Source organism: Gymnoscopelus microlampas (genome assembly GCF_963454915.1).
Source record: "Gymnoscopelus microlampas genome assembly, chromosome: 21".
Taxonomy (NCBI): Eukaryota; Metazoa; Chordata; class Actinopteri; order Myctophiformes; family Myctophidae; genus Gymnoscopelus; species Gymnoscopelus microlampas.
In genome coordinates this window covers 23,639,543-23,664,634 of record NC_139958.1, presented here as the reverse complement: position 1 = coordinate 23,664,634, position 25,092 = coordinate 23,639,543, and the positions used below count along the sequence as shown (strand labels likewise).

At 39.6% G+C, this 25,092-nt stretch overlaps 1 protein-coding gene across 1 annotated transcript; it reads right to left on the bottom strand.

Moving 5' to 3' along the window:
- Positions 1 to 14,591: 14,591 nt before the first annotated feature.
- LOC311038126 (TBC1 domain family member 10A-like) lies at positions 14,592 to 23,720 on the bottom strand. Its single transcript, XM_084047475.1, has 9 exons — positions 23,147 to 23,720; positions 20,166 to 20,265; positions 19,478 to 19,585; positions 18,543 to 18,649; positions 18,140 to 18,254; positions 17,598 to 17,663; positions 16,150 to 16,339; positions 15,475 to 15,629; positions 14,592 to 15,064 (listed from the first exon to the last, which is right to left on the bottom strand). Exons 1-9 carry the CDS (start codon positions 23,359 to 23,361, stop codon positions 14,666 to 14,668), a joined length of 1,455 nt encoding a protein of 484 aa, XP_083903601.1. The 5' UTR covers positions 23,362 to 23,720; the 3' UTR covers positions 14,592 to 14,665.
- Positions 23,721 to 25,092: the final 1,372 nt, after the last annotated feature.

Here is a 25,092-nt window from a genome sequence, read left to right as displayed (position 1 = left end):
ATTGCTTTTAAGAAAAGACTGCGCAAGCAGTCACACTTTTGTGGATTACAGTAAAATTGTAATGACAATCACATTCACAATCACTTAATTCAGAAGTGCCGGTGCGGTGCGTCCGTGTCCACTCACTCTGCAGCCGCACTGAGGTGCTGATAACGTTGGAAACTATACACCCGAAGTTTGCGTCATACGCTCTAGCAACAACATGCCCACGGCCACACCTATAGAGGTTAGTGCGGCCATAAGATACCGCTTAGGAACGGTGCCAGCTGCCTTGTGCGTAATTCACGGGTAGGCGCAGCCCAGGATATGACCCTGTATCTCTTTGCCACAAATTGCAGATCTACAAGCTCTATGTAAAGGAAGTATTGAAGCGAACATGAAAAAAATATTTTCATGAACAAAAAATCCAACACACTGCTCTTGCTCAGATCTACAAGCTCGCAATGTGTTGCAACGTGACACGTTGTGAGCTTGCCTTGTACATATGCCATTTTCGCCGAATGTTCACCCATTTATTATGACATGAACAGAATAGGAACACTACTGTAGGAGTCAAGTGGTTAACAGTTAACACAGTATTTGTATGAATGTCAGGCACACAAACATCTCAGGGTTTTTGTGTCCTGATGAAAGAGGACAGGCGAATAAAAGAAGGCCATTATTGGTTTTTCCTCTGTGCAATTAGACAAAGTGAAAAATGGGCAGCATGCGGCTGCTGTGCTGTATTTATTTTACTGTCTCTTATCAGCTCCTGTCAGAGGACATGGAATTAATGAAGAGAAAAAGCCCAGGCTCCTTTGTTCAGTCTGCCTTTACTGTATGAATGACTTGCCTGTATTTTGATGGCAGTCGATGTGCAAATTGTTAGAAAACAAAGTCTGTTCTAACCATCGACTCACTGTCACTTAAGCCCCATTTAAAGTTTGTGTCACGCGCCAATATAGCCAATCTACAAGTTCACAACGCATTGTGGATGCAAGGCATAGTAGATCTGCTAGCGTTGTAGATCTGCTATTTTCAGTGTGTGACACTATCCTACGATGGAGCATAAATTAAGCAATACTGAGACCTTCCTTGGGTATGCTTGAGAGACAGGAGTCTATTATGAATCATAATAATTAATTTCTATTATATAGCGTATCAGTTATGACAATATAAATATAGGTCACCAGTTATAATAACACTGCTAATATTACATTTTGTTAAATGCCAACAAAACCCTTTGTTTTTCCCAGTTCCACAAGGTGTTTTCATGACCTATGGCCTACATGCTAGCAGCTATCCTGGACCTGCCGCTAACCTGACCGATACTATATTGGTGTCAAACCCACAAACCCACTGAGCCCATCCAAATCTCTGTGGTGACACAATTTCTGCTTCTGTCCCCTTGTTGTTGTTTGCTGAGGCAGCAGGAATATAAATATTTATCAAATATAAAGGAAGGAGTGGGAAGTCCCAGATTGCTGTATCATATAAATAACTTGCACTCAGGGTCAACAGTAAAAATACACAGCAACCTTCTTGGATAGGACAGGGAAATGAATTTAACTCTGAAAGTGGAAAAAAAACACTGACTATTTTCAGAGTTACAATCATCAATATCAAGGTTTCAGAGAAGGATTGGTGTGCAGTGGTGGATGAAGTACTCAGATGTTTGACTTAATTAAAAGTATCAAAACCACAATTTAGAAATACTCTATTAAAAATAAAAGTCCTGTATTAAAATGTTCTATTATTTCTTCATATGCTGCTGGGTAGCTTAACCTATAATAATACAAAATAATTTATCAGTTAATGTACGTTTTGTAATAATACTATAAATGTGCAAAGGAACGCTAATGCTCTGATATAATTGAAGTGGAGTCAAAAGCACAATATTTGCTTCTAAAAGATGTAGTGGAGCAGAAGAGTAAAAGTACCTCAAAATTGTACTTAAGTACAGTGCTTGAGTAAATGTACTTTCCACCGCTGCACTGCAGTAACTCATTCCCAGTGCCCATGAGCAGTTTGTTTCCATTGACAGCTGTGGCAGTGTCACTGGTGAGAATATGTTTCCTGTCTGACACAGGATAGGGACCAATAACTTAAAGGTGGGGGATGGAGTTCTCTCCTTAGGTCACTGAGGATTATTGACACTATGGCAAAGGGGTTGTACATGCCAAGTGAACACTAGTATTAGCACTATAATTGACTGCATACGTTCAACCTTGCATAGTTTTTTCAAAATCAAAACATTAAAAAAATAGCTGTACTGTAGATCAGCTATTTTTGCTACATTTGCACTACACTGTCAAACGATGAAGTATAAATAGGGCATTAATTTATGAAAGAAATACATAAAAAGATGAAATATGGAAATGCAAGGTTTCTTCCGACAGCGACAATATTACATTTGCTGTCTTTATCCTGAATATTATCATCGATTCTCCATTCAAAATGTTGAAGTAGTAGAGATAAGGCCTCGTGCCTCATGTCTTCTTCAGTCTAAACAGCGGAAAAACAGCAGCAATAAAAACACAACCCCTCTTCCTGTAGAGAAGGTCTACAGGCAATCCTTTCTCCTGCTGCTTGCCTTGTCTTGCGCTTAGAACCGGTTCACATGCTGGCCACTCTACAGGGCAGTAGAGTGGGCAACATTCTATAAACTGTGAGGGAAATGCTCCAAATGTATTGTAGGATTTAGTAGGTTTCTGAACTTTTATCCTTCACAAGTAACATGAACCTGATGGATTTTTATGGCTGTCGGGCTTCACAGTGTTTGTGAAACTTAAGCGTCCGCTTCGATTTAGTTCAAGGTCTAGAAGACTCATGCATAGGCCTACATCTCACACACACGCACGCGCGCGCACACGCACACACACACACACACACACACACACACACACACACACACACACACACACACACACACACACACACACACACACACAGTGTAACACCCATGACTACACCAGTTGGAATACAATAAGCTATTGTAACCTCAAACCAAAGGTCTTGCCGCCCATATGGTTTTATCATTACTCTCAATTATAACAGAGCTGTGAGGTCACTTTCTGCTGTACGTATTAACGCATTTATCCCTCACACTTTCTGTGCGTACGTGCGTGCGTGCGCGCGCACGCGTGTGTGTGTGTGTGTGTGTGTGTGTGTGTGTGTGTGTGTGTGTGTGTGTGTGTGTGTGTGTGTGTGTGTGTGTGTGTGTGTGTGTGTGTGTGTGTGTGTGTGTGTGTGTGCTTACAATCTCCACAAGACTGTAAATATTCAATCTACTCTCCCAAAAGATATGAATGACTGTGAATGAAGTGTAAATATTGTGACATTTGCTCTGCTCATTTACCAGTCCAGCTCATTTGCTACGTGCTAGGGAACCAGACCTTCTGCTTTCTCTCTACTCTATCTGACTGTTATCATAGCCTGCTTCTGCGGCTTCCCATCCATATCAACTTAAGTCTGGCCCAACTTTCTCAGGGCCAGGGTAAAGAAGAGGGTTCTTGCTTACACAATGACACACACTAACAAGGCCTTGCATGCTCAAAGGTGTGCACATACGCACTCACTCACGCACGCACGCACACACACACACACACACACACACACACACACACACACACACACACACACACACACACACACACACACACACACACACACACACACACACACACACACACACACACACACACACACACACACACACACACACACACACACACACACACGCACGCACACACACACGCACGCACGCACGCACGCACGCACGCATGCATGCACAAACATCAATATATGGCATGCACCCACAGTCCTGCCCCCCCTACTCTATGGGTATCCTCTCTGAGCCCCTGGTTTCCTTGTCGGGGAAAGAGGGAACTAGATGGACAGGAAGAGAGGAGACAGTAGGGATGTGACACAAGAATAGCAGGAAGTGACTTCAGATCAATACAGATTAGCGCGAAGAGCACCAACATGTAAACACTGTAACAAACTTCCCCGAATCCCCGGTGAACAGATAAACAAGGAACATGTTCCCCTTGCCAGAAGTTATTCACAAACACGCTGTAAGCAACTTGATGAATAACATTTGAACAACAAGCCAAAGAATAAGCAGAATACAAGGCCCTTGCAGACCCTTAAAACACAAACTATTCTACATTTAATTCTGAGCCCAAACAAATTTACCGTAAAATAACTGAACATGCAATAATCACAAGTTATGAAGTCTACCTTATACTTCACTTCTCTTTCACAAATATACAGTCATTTGTCAAATACGCCTATTGACCTCTGTTTTGGAGAACTGTCTAATGAGTGCAATCAGGTGTTAACCACTTAAGCTCTATCTTATACTAATGTTGTTGTTGTTGTTCGAATTTCTTGCATGAGAATAGCGAAAATAACCAATCTACAAGCTCACAACCCGTTACGAAGTGGCAGGAAGTGACTTCAGATCGATACAGATTAGTGCAACATGTAGACACGGTAACAAACTTTCCCTGTGGACGGATAAACAAGAAACATGTTCCCCTCGCCAGATAAGATATTCACAAAAACACGCTAAGCAACTTGATCCAAGGCCCCTTGCAGACCAATAAAACACATGGAAATTAAATCGTAATGTAAACTATCAGAGCTTGTCTGAAACTCTTTTCTAATTTAACTTCTGAGCACAAACTTCAATGCTGTATGTGAGCAGGGGTAATTTATTTGTTGGGCGACATTTCTTTTTTAATCTTTAATTATCCCAAAATTGGGACATGCCCAAAATAGGGACGGCAGGTTGAAAGTGCCTAAAAGAAGAGCCATCACCATTTTTTTTTATTTAAAAAAGTAAGAAAGGAAAATCGTCTATTTTCTGCAAGCTTTCATCCTTTCTCCCCATTTTTGCATTTTACAAAATGACCAAGGACATGTCCAAATAAACACAGTAGGGACACATCGATCACGATATTCTACAAACCATAATCAAGTGCAAAGCAAAGAACAAAGCCAAGATGTGAGATCATCATAGGAGCAACTATTGTACTCAAGCTACTGTTATTCTGAAAGAGCACCATAAAAGGGCACACACACTTCCTGTCCACTGTCCATTGAAAGAGCATCTGTCTGACCCCTGATGGCCTCTACCTGACGCAGCTTCCTGCCCCACATGTGCAGGTTCACTACTACAATGTTTCAGCAAAGCCAGTGGTGCAAAAACATACTCTCATTTTTTACGTAAAAGTATCAATACTGCAATGTCGAAACACTCTGTTACAAGTCAAGTAAAGGTCCGGTACTACTACTTGAGTAAAAGTACAAAAGCATTGGCATCAAGACATACTTAAAAGTACCAAAAGTAAAAGTACTCAATATGCAGAATGTCCCCATTTCACAAGTTTCAAATCTTTTGAAAATAGCAGATCTGCAAGCTCACAACGTGTCACAATGCAATGCTTTGTGAGCTTGTAGATCGATCGGCTATATATTTTCAAATAGCCGAAGTATATAGGGTGTATATATAGGGCTGAAGTGGTATATAAGTAACTAGTAACTAACGTTTTAGAATAGTAAAAAGTACAATATTTGCCTGTAGTGGAGTAGAAGTAAAAGAGTGGAAAATTCGAAACCCTCCAGTAAAGTAAAACAATCCTCCTACCAAAAGTATACTTAAGTACAGTACTTGAGTAAATGTCCTTAGTTACTTTACACCACAGATCAAAGCTCACCCTCCCATCAGTGGAAATGTTACAAATATTGTCCATAAGGCCTCAATTCTCTCTCTCTAGCTCTCTCCCCCTCTCTCTCTAACACGCACACATGCACGCACACACACACACACGCACGTACACACACCGCGTGCACGCTACACATACATCCATAGATCAAAGTGTTATTGATAGGGGTTACAGAGTGAATGCTATGTTAGCTATGTGAGGTTAGCAACAGTTACATGCTTGCATATGGGTGCACATAAAGAGATGCAAATTCAATATAAGATCATCAAATAATACATGTATTATTTGATGATCTTATTATTGTATCCATTATTGTATGCAGATGGACAGGCCAGAATTTCTTAGAAGCATGTGTCAAATGCTGCCTTTCAACAAACTTATTAAGCTAATTACTTATTGAGACAATCATTATAATGGCAGAGTTGTGACCAAGTCAGTACTAATTAAGTTATAAGTAAGACTAACTAACTTTGAAATTCTAATAACATTAAGTCCTAAGACATGAATGGCAAATAAAGTCCCAAGTCAAGTCAAATCACAATTCGTAGTCTCAATGTTTTAACACAAATCTTTAATTCTCGACCTAGTAACAATAGTTGTGTAACTGTGAAGTATTATTTTCAAATAATTTCAGATGCCATTATGATCAGTGTTGGCTCTTGCATTGGATACGACTGAAATCAGGGTTGATCTGACATTTCCAATTAGAGAATAGAGAAAATTAGTGCTTTTCCACCATCTAAATATTTGATATTCAATGCCATCAGTGTTTGCAGGTAGTCTGGGACTACTTTCTTGTAGAAATGATTATGGTGTTGACATTTTTATTATAGGTATTTGGATTGAGAATTGTTTACAACAGTGACACATTTGGTAACAGTTTTATAAAAGCAATAACTCAATCCAGGCCAAATTGTCATTATATCACCGCTAAGGGGGGTGTCAGAACGATCTGTTACGCGCCTTAGCTGTGATACAGTATAATGACTGTATAACTATAACTCTGTATGATGGTGGTGTTTTTTGTTGTCCGCCCTTGACCTCTACCCTCTCTAATCCTCACTGGGCAGGCCACAATACATGGAGGCAGTTGGCAGGCAAGGGGATAACTGTTAGGGGGCTCACTGTTTGTTACCAAAAAGCTTTAGAGGAGCTTTACAGCTTTAAATGAAGTCAGACTCTAATCTCCCAGACGCTTCAAACATATGGCCCTATAATATAGTACTTTTCCCCACCCCCCAAAAAGAATGTAACAATGCATCTTCACAATAGATGATTAGAGGAAGGATTTGTTGGTTATCCTTGGTTAACAGTAAGTAATAAGTAATGTGTGTGTGTGTGTGTGTGTGTGTGTGTGTGTGTGTGTGTGTGTGTGTGTGTGAGTGATATAAATAGCACAGTCACCTACAGTATGTAGTATGGCGGCAGTGGTGGTGGTAAAGTGAACATTCTATCTGAAGTGCAGTATAATACTGAACAAGTGTCAATTATGACTGTGATAACAGTCTGAAAACAGGGCAGTCCCTCGACCTCCGCGGGAGGCGTTTTTTCGTGCCCAGGCCGGCCGGGGAGCGACGGACAAGCTTGGGCGCCTCGCCAGCCCATATCCAATGAGCTGTCTCTGAGGAGCGCTATGGCACACTAGCATTGCATCATTTGCTAACGTCTATATCGTGCTAAAGCTATACAAGCACACATACCTGAGATAAACAACGTTTTTGAAGACCTGCAGACGATCTTCCGACATCTCATGACATTGTTGCTGTTATTCTCCTGTTTAATGAAATGGCAATTTCTAACTTCCCGGCACTCTGTCTGCCATATCGAAATCTGTGATCGCCCTTCCAGAGCAGGGGAACTTAGGAAGCGATAGCGAACCAATCATGAAAAAGTCCTGCTTAACGCCCACATTTCTAAGAAACGCCCTTTTTTTGGGGAAGAAACACCCTTTTTTAACGGCTATATATAGGACTGGTTACCCCAGTCAAATATAGTAGTACAAATCTGAAACCGCAATACAAAATGTGAACAGAATCAGGTTACAGCTTTAATCACTTTCCTGAGTTCAGAAGTCTTATGGCCTTGGGATAGATGTGATCCCTGACCCTGAGTCTGCTGGACAGACCTCCTTTGGGTGCAAAGGCCGAATGGCTGGCAATTCAGTCCTGGTGAGCTGAGCTGTTTTAACCACCCCATGTAGAGCCTTGTGGTCATTTGAACATCTTCTGTGTACCAAGCAGTGATGCAGCCAGTCAGGATTCTCTCTGTGGTGCACCTGTAGGGTATCCTGGAGTCCATGTGGAACCTCTTCAGTCTACAGAGAAAGAAGAGCCTATGTCTTGCCACCTTGACAGCGGTGCCCACATGACATGTTGTGATCCGACCAGGTCCTCACTGATGTGGACCCTGGGGAACCTGAAGCTGCTTACTCTCTCCACTGCAGATCTGTTAATGTAAATGGTGGGTGGTGTGTGTTCTCTGCAGCCTCCTGTGGTCTATGATCATCTCCTCTGTTTTGCTGATGTTAAGATGGATCCTGATACCATGATGACATCATGGTATATGATACATGGGCTCTCACTTCCTCTCGTTAAAGGATGTCTCGTCGTTGTCAGCAATCTGGCCAATGACGGTGATGTCGTCTGCAAACTTCATGATGGAGTTTGAGCTGTGCATTGGCCCCACAGTCATGAGTGAACAGGGAATACAGGAGGGGGCTGATCACACAGCCCTGGTGGGCCCCAGTGCTAAGAGCCAGTGTATGGAAGAGGTGCTAGTGCCAATCCACAGCACCACCGCCATCAGTGTGGAGGCTGAGGGCGATAGCGTTGTCCATTTACCTGTTTTGGCTGTATGCAAACTGTAGTGGGACTATTATATTGTAGCCTGGAAAACCGGACGATTCTGCCAGTCCAAATTTCTTTTTAAACGTGGTTCGGCACTGCCTCTTTCTCTTGCTGAATCGCGGTGCACGAGTGCTGAAACAAAGCAGTCGCTACATTTAGATCCCATAACCCGAGGGGACGGGTGAGACAGACTTGTGATTGGCTGAGACATAACCAGCCTCTGTTTTGATTTCACAATAAAGGTTGCAATTAAAGCCATTGCAGCTGGATTTTAAGCCTTAGCATAGGTTCTGTTAATCAACAGCTTCTGATTTGGAAATTACTATATTGTAATCCTCAGTAAAATGATGCACTTGCTGATGTATGCAGTGACTGATTCCGTGTATTCATCAATATTATTTTTAGGGGCAGCCGTAGCTGAGTGGGTACACCTTCTGGTAATCAGAAGGTCGCCGGTTCGCCCCCAGCCCACCCAGTCTGTGTCCATGAGCAAGACACTTAACCCTTACTGCTTCCCGGCGCTGTATTAATAACACTTCTCCACTGCTCCTAACAGTTGGATGGGTTAAATGTCCAGGACAAATTTCAAGTATTTACAAATGTACAGTGACAAATTGTAAAGAAATGACTGTAACTTACCATGGCCTGTAATTATTACATGAATGCCACCGGGAGCCGACTTGTGTAAACAATTTTTTTTATATTACTCCTTCAGATTTTATCAAAATTTCACACAAATCGGTTAGATTTTTCACATTCCATCCTGATTGGCTAAGATTGACATCTAAAGTTTGCAGGAGTGGCCCAAATGCCTCAAATCATGAACGCAGCGTCCGGTTGCGGTGAAACTTTGCACGCACATTCGCACTACATTGAGGAACAAATGCCACCCTTTTGACATTGCCCTATTATAGCGCCACCAAGAGGACGATTTTTGCCAAAAACAATATTGATATTGCTCCTACAGATTTTGTCCAAACATCTCGCAAATCGGTACACATTATCTCTATAGCCAAGTGATGAAGATGTATCTGTCCGATTCTTCATATTCCATCAACATTGCAGGCCCACAATAACCCACGTAAATAGTCGAACTACAAGCCAGCGACGCGTGGCATTGTGAGCTTGTAGATCTTCATTTAGAGATTTCTTTGCAGAGAAAAACACTAGCAGACCTAGGATCAACTAAGTATAAGTATAGGGTTTAAGTGGTTAAGAAAACTGAACAATCAAAATGCATGTCCTAAAATGCTGAATACAGCTTGTGTGGATATGGGAGTATGTCTGGGTCATTGCTCCCTCAGACTAGCTTTAAAGTCAGTCTCCCGTTACACCCTCTAGTGTAGGCCCCCATCTAATGGCTGAATTATACTTTGTCGTGCGGCTGTGTTGCTCATTTTCGGCGAGCAACACAGTCGTAGAAGGTATAAACTGGACTGAAATGCCACTGACTGAGCACCAGTGGAGAGGGACAGGTGGAACGGCAGACAGACCAACATTGTTTACCGAGAGAAAAAGTAAAACGATAATTACAAGCGGAGAGAAAATATCCAAATGACAGGCATCGTCAGACAAAAGCACAGACCACCATACATAGAAATAGAAACCATTTTGACGACCCTGAGGGAATTTCAGGAATGTGAATTGTGAACACAAATACTATGACAGGCTGTATCTGTCATCTGATCAGATCTGAGCTGTCCTCTGCCTCTTGTGGTAAACCATTTTCCTTTGAGTATAATAAATTAAAACCCTCTTCTTCATCGTCACCATTTACCGAATGGTGACGATGAAGACGCTTGGGCCCTAAGAAGGCCTGTATTCAGAAGTCTCCTACACCCATTCAGAGAGACAGATTAAAGTCTATTTTATACTTCATTGTACAACTGTGTCACTCATCAAAATAAGAGATTTTTCAAGTGAAAATTGTGTTTTCCCCTTGGAAATCAGTTATTTTCAGTGAGCAACATGGTCATAAGATTAAATATAAATTAGGCTTAAAGCAATAGGACACATTGGTAGAGGGTTGGGTTGTGTAGTTCCCTTGTCAACTCCAAAGGTGCAAAAGATATAAAAAAAATAGTTGCTCCATTGATTAGAAATGCATAATAAAAAATATACTCCTCATTGACTTACATTGCAACCGGAAACAGCTCTCAAAGTCACCGTTTTAGCATATAAACAAATGCAAACTAAGCTGATTCGGCCAATATATAACATCCCAGCTTTTTTGTTTAAACTAATCCACTTCATGTTGATTTTACTATTTGAAGATTCGGATCCACAGATCCAGTCCGGGTGTTTTTCCTAATATAAATAGCTAAATCAACAGGAAGTTGACATTTGTATATATAAATTGATTGCGTTCATTTATGTGTAGGCAACAAAAGAGTGAATTTGACAGCTGTTTCAGTCACCATACAATGTAAGCCAATGAGGAGCAAGGATCAATTTCTTATCAATGGAGCAACTATTTCACCCACCTTTGGAGATACATCATGGCAAGGTAACCTACACAACCGAAACCTCTACCAAATTGTCCTATTGCTTTAGGGGAAATGGTTGAGTTTGTCGCTTGGGTAGAGTGGGTGTTGTGGGAATTTGCCCAATTTGGGATGCAAATTCCTTACAGAGCTGAAAGACTCTGAGAAACAGGTGTCCAAGACGTGTACTAATGTGTGTGTGTGTGTGTGTGTGTGTGTGTGTGTGGAGAGGGGGGTATTGAGTGATTACACTAGATGCATTGAATGGGGCTTATTCAGACAGGTCTGTCAGGCGTTTGAAATTAGGACAAATTTTAATTGTGATCAAGAGTATGACATTTTATTCATATAAACGTGATTTGGTACAAAACATTCGGTACATACAATAACAGTAATTTACTGATTAAATTTGTAAAATGAGAGGGAGGTTGTAGGCTACTATAAATATTTGAACATAGAAGGACAAGTTAACAAAGCAGGTTTCTTCCACAATAAATTCTTCAGTAATGAGCAGTGTGTAGCTTCATACTGGACATATTGTGATGCAAAACCCACTGAAAGACAGTTAAAGATTTGTGTCCCAATCCTGTGACAAAGCTAACTGGCACCCTCTACATGACAGCATAGAGAACTACTAGTACCTGCTCTGTTAGTTGATACTGGATTGTCAGTTGGTTTGTGTTGGATAATTGTGCATACACAAAAGCTTAACATAAGTATAACTCTTAATCTCTTAACAAGAAATGGCTAACTTATATGGCACTATAACCACAATGCTGTTCTATTACAGCTATTTGAGTTTCGGGTATTGCTTCTAATGGTGATTTGTATTTGTCAGCTATCCAAGTTGTCAAAACAAAGTAGAGCAAATTTCTAACCAGATAACAGTTTTATGTCCCTTCACTCAGTTTAAAGTTGACTTGCACTTTATAAATCAGCTATATGAATGTACAGTATGTACAGGCAATCTCTTCTAAATTAGTGTTGAAAATACAAATGGTATTACATGCAGATATAAAAGGTTCATTGTTATCTCAAGACTCTTTAAAGGATTTGGCAAATAAATGGAGCTTTCGAACGGATGAAAATAAACCTCTTTTCTCCAGACTGTTAAAATCAACACATTTAAGACAAACTTCTTTGCAATTAGTGTCTACAGTAAATATATCATATAATGATTGATAAGAAAATTGCGGAATTGACAGAGACAAATAGCATCGATTTTCCTATAATGGGCTATAATTAACAGTTAAAAAAGGAAGAAAAAACAAATATCGGTTTGCATGCACTTTGACATTTAGCACATTTTGCTGTCCAACCAAATAATTTAACAGTGCAGGATTACTGTATTTGGCTTTTTCTTTTCTTTATCTACAAAAGTTGTCCATTCAATCAATATGAAAATAAAACTCAAATTATGGGAAGGTAAAAAATTCATATACAAGAAAAATCTAGTGATCATCTAGTGCAAAATATACATCCTTGTTTAATTTTCATCCAATTGGTGTCCATAGAAAATGTGTGTCCAATATGTTGCTTTGTGTACTTTTCACCTCACATTTAATTTGCAGTTGTGGGGTTGGAACAACATTTTCCATTTACAACATATTGTTCTTCATCTAAAGATTTTTACATGTAGACTTGATCCCAATTAACCCTTGCTTCCCAATTCTTCACAATAGGAAAATAGTCTGTGAAAATAACAGATCTACAAGTGTGCAACATGTTGTCATTATTGGGTTGTGGGCTTGTAGGTTTGCTATCTTTGCCTTTGCCATTTACGTATAACGAAGTATATAAGGTTTAAGTGGACCAAACAAAACATAAGCATAGTGAGGACTGTTCGGTTCATTACTTCATTTAGAGTGCAGTTATTGAGGTTTCAAAGAAAAAATAAATCGCTCTCTCACTGTTCAATGTAAAGATAGAAAGTATGCACTTTCGGTGGAGTTTCTCTCACTTCATTTTCACGGACATCCACAGAAAGAAATGGACAAGCATTTTGATGGGTCGAGGGAATCACACATTTTAAGCATTGTATACGTAATGTATTCTCCCATACTTCATTCAGAACATAAATTTAAATTCTGCTTTCCCTCTCCCTTACTCAGAACAGAATATGTGTAAAAACTCAGAATAAGTGAAAAAAAAAGAATTTAATTTACAAAATAAAAAAAAAACGTCTTTGGTTTGGTACTTTCCCTGCTAACTTTTTCCTTCATTGGAGTCAGAGTCAACACCTAATATCAGTTTTCACACTCTCCAAATTGCTGCTGGTAATGGCTGAGAACCATTTTCACGGTGCCCTCAAGTGTTCAACAACAGCAAACAAAAAGACACAGACATCTTCATTCCAGCCAAGAAACCAACCTATATTATCAAACTGTGCGCGGATGACTTTGAGTTTTAAAGGTGGTATAAGTGATATTCTTTGGTAAAATAGAAAAGGTTGTTAAAAGGTTAAAAATATACATTCCAATAGTAATCATTGCTATGTAGTGCTTGTTCAGTAACAGGTGTTTCTCCACCCCTTTAATAAACAGAAAATACAATTTCAGGTAGGGATAGCAAGTGTATCCGATCAGAAGAGATAACCCCACGCAAGATCATTTGTCAGCTTCAATCTTATAGTGTTCAGGTCCAAATCAGTCTGCACGTTTTTTTAGTTCATTACTTCCATTTTCACTTGTTTAATCTGTATCCTGTATGAGTTCTTTCTCCTAATTGGATACAATTGGTATTCTGACCAGAACATGCGTTTTCTGTTTACGAGCTGGAGAGACGGGATGACGGGATGATACAGCAATGATTACTATCAGAATATAGAGCTTTTGAACACTTATTTTAATGTAAAAATATCCTTTACACCACCTTTAAATGTGAACAATCTGATTCAGTATAATAATTTTGGATAAGCATGCAACTACTGTGCTTATGTAGTGATTGTGTGTCAAGAGGAAGACTATCAAAGGAAAAGTGCTATAGGAATAATCCCAGTTAAAACTAAATCAATTTCATTAATAAGAATTTAGCATTCAAGATTATCACAGGAATCATTTTAGAGGCAAATCATTGCACCAACATGTGTGATAGTTAGTGAGTGTATTGTCCAATAATATGAAGAAAGACTAGTCCGACTCTCCCACTGTCTAAAGCATTCTCTGTGTGCAAAACAACATGGTCCCCACTCCCCAACCCAAGTTGCTCATTGGACAATGCATTTATTACATATCCTTCCAACTGCGTGCATGTATGCAGGGCTATGGAAGGTATTAATTACACTGAGGACTTTGATGATTGTCAGATGTGGTTTCTGTGTGTGTGAGCGAGTGTGTGTACGTGCGTGTGTGGTGCAGGTCAGTTGATCGGACGGAATGGTATACAGTACGTTTAACCACTTAAGCCCTAATTATAGTTGTACGACCAATAGCAAAAATAGACAATCTACAAGCTCACAACATGTCACCTCGCGACACAATGTAAGCTTGTAGATCGCTATTTTCTGTATGTAATTACCTTAAAATGTGGATATTTTTTAAACATGTTGAAACTCTTGCCCAAAATAGGGATGCCAGCAGAGTTAATGTGGTTAAACTGGAAGGGGTGGGAATCCCGATCTTCACTGTTACAGGTAGGTGTCGTGCTCTGCACTACTCAGACTCTCATTGGACCCTTGGATAGGCATGTGTTTGGGGAGAGGTGAGGTGTCACTGGGAGAAAGGTACGGTTTGGTCATCTCTGGTGGTAGAGAGGTTGCTTCCGTATTATTTTCCCCTATGGTCTTTTCCTCTGTCTCTTCTCTTCCCTGCACATCACTCTTAGATGCTAGCGGAGACTCCACTATGATAGTGGGCCTCTGTCTCAGATCCTGCCGGCTCGGGGGATCGGCAGTTATAATCGCCTTGGCACCGTGCATTCTCGGAGGGGACTTACAGTTTAGATCACCACGTGTTTCTTTCCATTGCCGCAGCTGGGCGAGGTGCTCCTTCTCGATGTCTCTTTCCGATACCTGCAACTCGATGATCTGAAACATGCAGAGAAGACAGAGTGTATTGATAAATGGGTAATTTTCAAAATGTAATAAGATGTAATACGTGGCTTGGTAAGTTTTTACTTTGAAATACATATTCACGGTTTTAAATGGATATTGTCAATTTCGGCTACGGTTACATTTTTAGGCTGCATTGTTTGCATTTGATTTTCCACTAGGTGACGACACTGTGTATTTTGAGACTGAATAAAGTCGGTTTGTAAGTGTTGGAGGCTAAAGGATTATTGGCATATTATTTCATAATTCAAACAACAATTAAATTAGATGGCTGAGCAACCACACAACATAAACCATGATGCTACTCTAAGAATATCTACTGTATATTAGTATGTTACATTTCTGATCCAAAACACTTTTTGTGAGTTGTTGCCAATATAACCTACCTCCCGCACTAGGAAATTGTCTTGCATGTAGCGTGGCTCTATCGCCTTCAGCAGTGACATTGTCTCATACAGGCCTTGACAGCTCTTAAGTTTCTCCTGAGAGCCCAGCATGCATTTCAGCAGCACCAGGCCAACTCGAAAGATGATCTTCACACCTGAGAACAGTAACATCAGCCAACATACATTAAGAACAGTGGTTCTCCCTTCCTTTTAGATGGTGACTGCATTGTACTGAATTGCCTTGCAGGGAAATGTTTTCTGCCCTCTTGCGCCTGCACCTCCCCACCCTTCTGTATTTGCAGCACAGAATGTCTACCAAAGTAAAAGTTTGTAATATTAAAGACAACCAGGACAAACAAAACCTTCACCCTAGGCATCATAATGTCTGCGTCTTGTCCAGTCATGTTAATGTACGGTATGTGTCTTGTCTTGTCTTGTCTGTAACATAATGCAATATACTACAAACCCACTGTTGTAATGAGCCAATCCCACTGTTGTAATGAGCCACTGATCATTTGCACAACTGTCCAATGGAAAAATACATGAATCCCTATTTTAGTCGTACACGGTGTCTACAAGCCCACGTTTGTAGATCTTCTTTTTTCCACCGATAATGACATGCCAAAAATGGGAATGCCAGATTGAAAGTGGTTTTAATGAATTCATTCATCTTGCCTTCACAGAGGAACATGTCCCAAACACGCAGAACTGAGGCCCACGGCAGAGTCCTAGAGAAGGCACACATGAACCACTCAGTCATGTACAGAATGGGTTCCAGCTTGTGCTTCTTCAGGTGGCGGTAGGCCACAGGAGACACCCGCTTCAGTAGAGCATAGAGGATCTCTCCATCCAGCTGGATAGCTTCCTATGGGTATGACAAGGGTCAGCATGGAGATATACAGAAAGGGAAATGGAGAGATAGAATGTGTGTGTGAAAGAGAGAGAATGAGTGTGTCGCACGCACGCACGCGCACACACACACACACACACACACACACACACACACACACACACACACACACACACACACACACACACACACACACACACACACACACACACACACACACACACACACACACACACACACACACACACACACACACACACACACACACACACACACACAGTTGGCTGGTTGCATAATTGCTTAATAACAGTTAATACGCACTCTGTGTGTTATGCCATGGGAAGTAAGAATGAACAGAATCTTCTCTCTCTCTCTCTTTAATCTGATAGACATTTTATTGAGGCTTCATTGCCTGGTCACCCACTCATGGTTGTTAAGTAATTAGTGTATATCATGGTCAGGCTAGAGACACACTAGCAGCAACATACCCAGTACTGAGTGTCTTAAGACTGACTGTGTAACACATTGTAGGAGGAATCAGCTGGTGTCTGACATACGTATGCCATTTGTGTGTGTTTTGCTTGTCAAATCAGGTGATCTTTGTCTCATTCTAGACCTTTAACCACATGAACCCTAGTGTCCCTACTCTGGGCATGTCATAATAATAGGTGAACACATACAGTACAGCAAAAATAGCACATCTACAAGCTGATAACACTTGTGAATCGGTAAAAGATTTGGTGTAGAGGGACCAAGTATAGACCCCTGGGGGATCCCGGTTAACAAAGTATATAGAGTTTAAGTGGTTAAATGCCAGGATTCATTTGACAGCTCGAGTGCCAGTAGTCCATACACAATCTTCAGTATTCAGAGAGTTAAATGAACGTTGAGAATTTTACTGTGTAGTAATTATAGACATAGTCGAAGTACACAGTCTTCATACTAAAATTGCCATACATTTGGTACAAATGGACAACAGTTGTAAGTTGTTCAATTTCCAACACAATAACATGTTGAAAATTATGTTTAGTTTTTGTTGGATTTTTTTCCAACTTTAAAAGAACTGACTGAGCAAAAAAAAATTGTACATATCCCTGACAATTATTAACATGCTGAGCAATGTGAATATGTAATGTCATTTTAGAGTCAGCTTAACTGTGTAGGACATTCTCTAGTTCACACTTTTCATCAAGTGATGAACTAGACTAGACTGCTAGAGAATGTGCCACAATTCAGACTTTTTTCATTCAAGCTAACAAGATGTCAGTCTCACCAGTCCAACACTGTAATATCCAGGAAGGTACTTCTCACAGATCTGGACCAGACCCCAGAATGCCTCCTACAATGAAACGAAAATATTTAGTATTTTAAGTCAAAGGCAAGGCAAAGCAATTCTATTTATAAAGCACATTTGAAACAAGAGTTGCCCAAAGTGCTGTACAGTATGTGAATAAACAGTATGAAACTAAACTAACAGTATAAATGTCTACTCTGGCTTTTGTGTGCACCCCAGTCGCTTGATTCAATATTTAAGATATTCAGCATAAGCAGGGACGTGTGTTTTCAATGAGTTTATCATGGCGTGTCTAATAAAATGAATATGAAATGTCTAAATATTGAATCAAGCAATTTAAAAACTGTCTTGGGTGCACACAAAAGCCTAAGTAGATGTTAAAATGACCCCCCAGAAGTGTTTTAAAGTGAAATACCCCTTTAAGGGTGTGTGTGTGTGTGTGTGTGTGTGTGTGTGTGTGTGTGTGTGTGTGTGTGTGTGTGTGTGCGCGCGCGCGCGCGCGCGTGTGCGTGTGCGCGTACCTCTGCTGGCATATGCATCAGAAGCACAGCAGCAATGGGAGCCTGGGCCTGACAGTAGCCCTCTTCTGGACGATACAGAGTGTAGGCCTTCAGCACACGGAACAAGTCTTGCTGCCTACAATATGCAAAGAAAAAGACACCACCATTTTAAATCACTCTGACAAGCTGGCAGTACAAAGGGCTATAAAGGGCTCCTTATCCAACGATTTATATAACCAAAACAAATTCCACTTGATTAATCATACGGATATGTAATAAATCATAATTTGGAGAACCTAATAGGTTATAGCTTGGTTGTATATATATTTTGCTTGTCAAATCTGCCTGGTGGCCTATATTTTTGGAATTTCCATCTGCTGTAGTCTGTGGACAGTTCTTATTTAGATTCTGACACTATGCTCACCCATGGCCTCCTCTCGCCACAAACATCTCATGGAAAGGGAACTGTCGATGGAGGTCCCTGTGTATCACGTCTATCCACTTGGGATCCCCTGGCTGGCTGTCCAGATCCTGAAATGTAGTCATGCAAACACAGTATTAACAGCACAGCATAGTTTCATTTTGGATTATTTGGGTTACCTGCAAGCTTTAAAAGCATCCCTGGCTAATAAGCTTTATTATACCTTAATACATTATAATTTCCCTCTATAACTAAAATTAGAAAACCAAATTATAAAAAACAACTTAACACTTCCTAAGGTTAATATGAGCATCAAAGCAATATTTGAAATACTTTTTATTAGCACATGCATTCCATATGGCTGGACCACACATGGACAAATGACATCATCAACTTGCGATAGGAGTCCCTATTGAGTGAAAAATGTACCATTTCTAAAAAATAAATAAAGTATTTAAAGGTGTTTTAGTCATATAGGGCAATTATAACGTATTAAGGCATATATGGCTTATTAGCCAGGGATCCTTTAAGTCAATTAGCTCCATTGTTAACTTCAAGACCTCCATAAAGAGCTGGCTGAAAAGCAGCTGGACCTAACCATCAACTAGTTGAGTTGTAACAGGTTCCTTTTACAGTACCCATGTTGTTCCCTATTTTACTTGTCTAGTACGATGAAATTGTATGAATGTATTTATTTTCTTTCCAAGACTGAATTTGCCTTATTGACTGCAGATCACCAGAGAGACTTGTTGTAAGCAGATATTGTTCAATTCATTACAAAGATATCAGATCCAAATCTGTTTTGTGGAGGTTGCTGTTGTTTTCGCTATACAAGGAATGTTTTGCCAAGATACAATAAACCTTGAATCTTTTATTGTCAGGAAACTTGAGAGTTGACTTACATAATCAGTGAATTCAACAATGAAAGTATGGCTGACCTGAAACTTGCCCAGGTTCTGCTCCTTTTTCACCTTCCCCCCAGACAGGTAGAGCCATGCCCGCCCCCGTAACGAGGGTGGGATTCCCTTTTGACAGCGCAGTTTCACCTGACAATTAAAAGAAAACCACATTGTTATCACTACAGAAATATATGGAGAGAAGAAACTAGACAACGGGATAACTTGAAAGAATACATTGACTATTTGCTTGTTACTTATTTTTAAGTGTTCTGATAAATTAGACATGGTGTGTGTACCAGTATGCATTTGCTGGCATTCCACAGTGACGTGAAGGAGACAAGGAGCAAAACCAGCTTCAAGCCAGAATAGATAATAAGGGCTAGTTTTTTTTAGATGGAATGTGAAAAATGCTAATGAAACATATTTGCAGAATATAAGTGCCAACAGAGAAAAAACTATTTATCCTTTTAGTTGACGATATCCACAAAGCAGACATTTTTCTTGTAATTATTTTATACTCTGGGTGTTGGGGAATGAGTACATTCAGTAGTACATTTCAGATTTAGTTTATTATGATCAGGCTACAAGTCCTATATAATACATTCATGTCAGTAAAATCTGTTTAAATTTGAACACATTAGATGAGAAAGGGAAAACACATGTTAAAATATTCAGACATATAAAGAAATGGTAAAATTGGTCAAAACAAACGGCAATCAAAGCATACCTTCTTGTGTTTTTTGGCCATCCACTTGTCCCAGCTGCTGAGCATCTCTAGCCATTTTGCCTCCCGCTGTCTCAACACCTCAGGGGGGATGTCTCCAGCACTTTGGAGACAAGAAGACAGGTATTAGGGCCAGCAAAAACAAACAAATTAGTGTTAACAGTTTGCAATTTCAATTTCGAGTTTGTGATCCCAGATGGAAACGATACTAATGCAAGGAAGATTTATGGGCCAAAGAAGAAAGGCAATTATCCTAATCGAAAATAGCCAATATAACAAGATTTTTTCAACCAGAGAGAACTAATTAAGTCATGCTTTAGTTTAGAATGATACTTTCCCTGATATGTAAGTTCAAAGAAGGTTGTTGATGGAAGGCAAAGACGAGCATATACACTTTGGATAGGCCTAATGATGCATTCAGCCACACAACATAATGTACTTTAAGATAAATACAATTTGTGAATTCAAGTTGTTTTTGTTTTATAAGACAACTTGTGCATAAGGGGAAGCTATATGAAATTATGTCAACTTACAAGTGTTAGAGGCTGTGCATGCACGCTGATTACCATAAGCTGGATTTGTGTAGAAGAGGATCAGATTACAACCAAGTGGGCACAGATATATCTCAGGAATACAAATAAGCCAAATGAGGATGCTGTAGTAGGTGCATGCTGCCGTGCAAACCACACATACATAAACACAATAGTAACAATGAATGAAGAATAGCCCTAAGGTGTGGCATGCACACTTTTCATCACTTCCTGGTATTCATGATGGGAGAGGCCTGTCATGGGAGGGGGTGGGACAGTGCCTGATCTCTTCCACACAGGAAATCTGTCCTCAGACAAAACAGTGGAACACTTGCCACTGCCAGTGAAGTATATGGAAAACAGGAAGTTGAGAGAGAACTTTCCTCTAGTTATTTTCTCTACAGCCTCTTACATGACGTTCTCTAATATCTCACTAGAGTCCTACATTATGATGTTATAAAAAATACTAAGACAGCACTAAGAATTATATGTTTTTATCCTACATGACTGATTATATTTAGCTAGAGGTTTATCATCAACACAAGGAAAAGATCCATGGCACAACATGGGCCAGGTCTCCCTACTTTTCATAAAGTAGAATTTGCATAATGTTGTAGAAATTCTCATCTCATATCACTAACTGAAGAGTTTGTCCGAGCCTAATAAGTAGACTCACATACATTTAACATATTTTACATATTTTACATACTGTACAACAATGCGATAAACCAGAACTCAGAGATAGATCACTATCGCTCCTAAGCTCAAAAGCTATGCAAATACCCTACACAGCAAACATCTTTGCTGATATGTTAGTCTGATACATTACAGGCCATTACAGATGTAATGTGATTTTAAAATAGTATTGAAGGTACAAGTTATTGATTATACAAGTTGTGGTTGATATAATTAACTCTGGGAATTGACATTGAGGTGAAAATGTGGGAAAAACGCTAACAAACAAAACAGAATTAAGAATTAGGCTAGCTAAGGTGGTCTGGTAATACCACTATTCAGGCTAAGCTCGTCATCAGTCATATTAGAGAGAAAAAAGCTTGAATGCATCAAGCAATTACCAAATAACTTCTCATTTGACTTACAGCATTTCCTCTACAAAACGGATTCAGGTGACTTGCATAAAATTTTGACCAGCTCAGTGGCCTTGTAGTTAAGAGTGTCCGCCCTGAGATTGGGAGGTTGGGATTCAATCCCCTGGCCAGGTCATACCAAAGACTATAAAAACGAGACCCCATGCCTCCCTGCTTGCCACTCAGCATCAAGTGTTGGATTGGGGGTAAGTCCCTGCGACATACTAGCGTCAGCCGTCAGGGGATGTACTTGCCCACCATGGCTGGGGGATGCACTTGTACATCAAGCCACCTCACGCTACAGAAATAGGAGATAGGCCCCTACCCTATTTACTTGAATCAATTTTGAATTCATTACCAAGTACCAATCAACCTCCAAACTCAGTATCAGTCAGCCATTCCCTGTGGCTTACTAAATCAAAAGGAAGTGACGAGGGTTGAAGTTAAATAACTGGCAGGTAGACTAGAGAGGAGTGTTTCCTGTTCATCTGGTCTGGCAATCCTATGGAGTATGCGTTTGTTAGTGAGTGCAGTGCTCACTCGATTTATTATTATTAACTTTATGTTAATACAAAATTCTTCACTTCTCTGTGGTTATCTGTTCAGACCGTGCCAATTGCCAATTCAGTCCATTCTGTCTGCCTCATATTATTGCTATTTTAACCATGTACAACAGACTGATTCCATATCTGGTGCTATTTTAACTGCTTCATTTTATTGCTATTCTAACCCTGGCCTGCACCTCATGTATATATAACACTGCTTTGCAATTGCATGCATTATATTCGAAATAGGCCTATCTGAAGTGTCTTTCTTTCTATTCTTTACCTTTTCTTGAAACCGGGAGCTGTCTGATAAATACAATAATTGATGTTCTTACAAAAAAGTGTAATCTGAATCTGATTCACCAACACTATTCAGGTGACTTTACTTTACTTAAGTATTTCCAATTTTCAATACTTTTACTTCTACTCCACTATATCTCAGAGGCAAATATTATACTTTTACTCCACTATAATTATTTGAAGACTTTAGTTACTTTGTAGAAATTTGATTATTATTACAAAACATACATTACCACTTTAGCCCTACATACATTTCGGACATTATCTACAAGCTCACACATTGTGAGCTTGTAGATCTGCTATTTTCAAAGAGTTATTAACATTTTATGGAAAACATGTGAAATGGGACATTCTGCACAATGAATACCTTTACTTTTGTACTTGAAGTAAATTTTGAATTCCAAACGTTTACTTGTAACAGCTAGTATTTCTACATTGCAGTATTGATACTTTTACTTAAGTAAAACATGTGAGTAGTAGTACTTCTCCCATCACTGTTCACATCAAGAAATGCCACTTACGATTCATCAGCAGCACATTGCTGGCCATCCCTGAGGAATCCATATCTGTCAGTTTGTCTTTCTCCAGAGTTTGCAGAGCCGTTCAGTTCCGAGTCGGAGCCCAAAGAGTTGTCTTCTTCGCCATCAGCTGACACATTCTTCATGGTGGTGCTGCTTCGCAAACTTGTGCTGGACTCTGCTGAGTGGAGTCCATTGCCTTGCTCAATTCTTGCCATTTAACTAACATTTAGCATTAGCTAGTTCACATCTAACGTACTTAAGTAACACACTTCCTCGACGGTGTGTGACATCTCCATGAAGACGTCCGAGCGGTATTTGATAACTAATGTTTTGGTGCTCCTCTTAAGTCGCTAAGAGGAATTGCTGCCTAGCAACTAGCTGGTGCTAGCAGTGGTAGGCTGGATAGTTTTATATCATCTACACGTATTTTCTGTCATCACGTATAGGTTAATGTTGCCGTCGCTGCGAGGTTAAAGTGACAAAGAACCGTTTAGAATATGATGCTAAATAAATGACGCTAGCGAGCTGTTAGCTAAGTGAAGGAGCTAACCTGCTAGCATCACACAGCTGTCAGCTGACAGACACACACCTTGAATGGACTGAATCCCTGTTGTCAGCAAGTATGTGGGAGCAGCAGCACTAAACAAACACCGGTGCCAGTCTCACCTCTGTCCTGTACTGCCATCTAGTGGCACAAATGACTACCTCATTATGGCTCAAATAAAAGGAAATAAAACGAAAATTCAAACATTATTTCCAATATAGTTTTCGTTTTATATTCCACGTGTGTTTTAGTAAATAAAAGGCAATATCACTTATACCACCTTTAATTTACTAAAACAAAAAACATAGAATGATTGTTCAGTAACAATGGTCTCCCCATCTCTTGGGGTGGGGGGTGGGTGGGGGGGTACTAGCAATGATTACAATCAGAATATAGAGCTTTAACTTTTGTAATAAAAAACGTTTTGGTTTTACAAAAAATATCACTTAAACCACCATTAATGTTACCAATACTATACCCATAGTAGTGCCTTCAAATTATAAACAGTTTCATCATTGGAATCCAAATGTCTTTTTTCTGTTTAAATTAAAAATGGCTGATTTTATTTTAAAATGAAACCAAACACACTCTGCAAATTGATTAAGTAAAGTAAAATCTACAGATAGCCTAGGTAGACAGAATAGTGATTAAGTAAAGTAAAGATTAATTAAAGTAAAATCTACAGATAGCCTAGGTAGACAGAATAGTTTACTGTAAACATGTTTCCCTTATTATTTTAGAATGAGACTGGTGCAGGTGTGAGTGTACTTGGTGACTTGGGTCAACAATGTTGTTTAATAAGTCAATAACCCTGAATCTCCTCTCTTAAACTGTACATATTTTTCTTTTCTGCGTCGCTGATGGGGTTGAACTTGATTGACTTAAATTACTCTTTTGTCATGACTATGATTTGAGTTACACAATCTGCAGACAGACTGTCAAGATTGCACACAGATACACACTGACTGCACCATGTCTACTTACACACGTGACTAAATAATCTATTGCCTCCTAGATTATGATTTTTGATTGATTGATTAGTCAAATGTTTCAACGTAAAATAACTAATTGGATAACTAGTTTACCCATGATATTAATCTGTTGGTATAGTTTTTTCCACCAGAACTGCTCTTAGTCTATGCTTATTTTTTTATGTTATTATTCACCATTAACACAAATTAATGATTAAGGGAAATATCACGAGACAACATTCCAGACTAATTTTACGACATCACACATAGAAAAGATGACTAACACTTCAGGTTTAGAATTAACTATTCTTAGACAGTCAATATCGTCAATTCACAAACTGTTGAGTTATTGACTTGTTAAAAGTGTGTCAATAGTTGGTGAATGATTTGATTAATTATTTTTTTCTTGACAAGTGCACTCATGATCATAA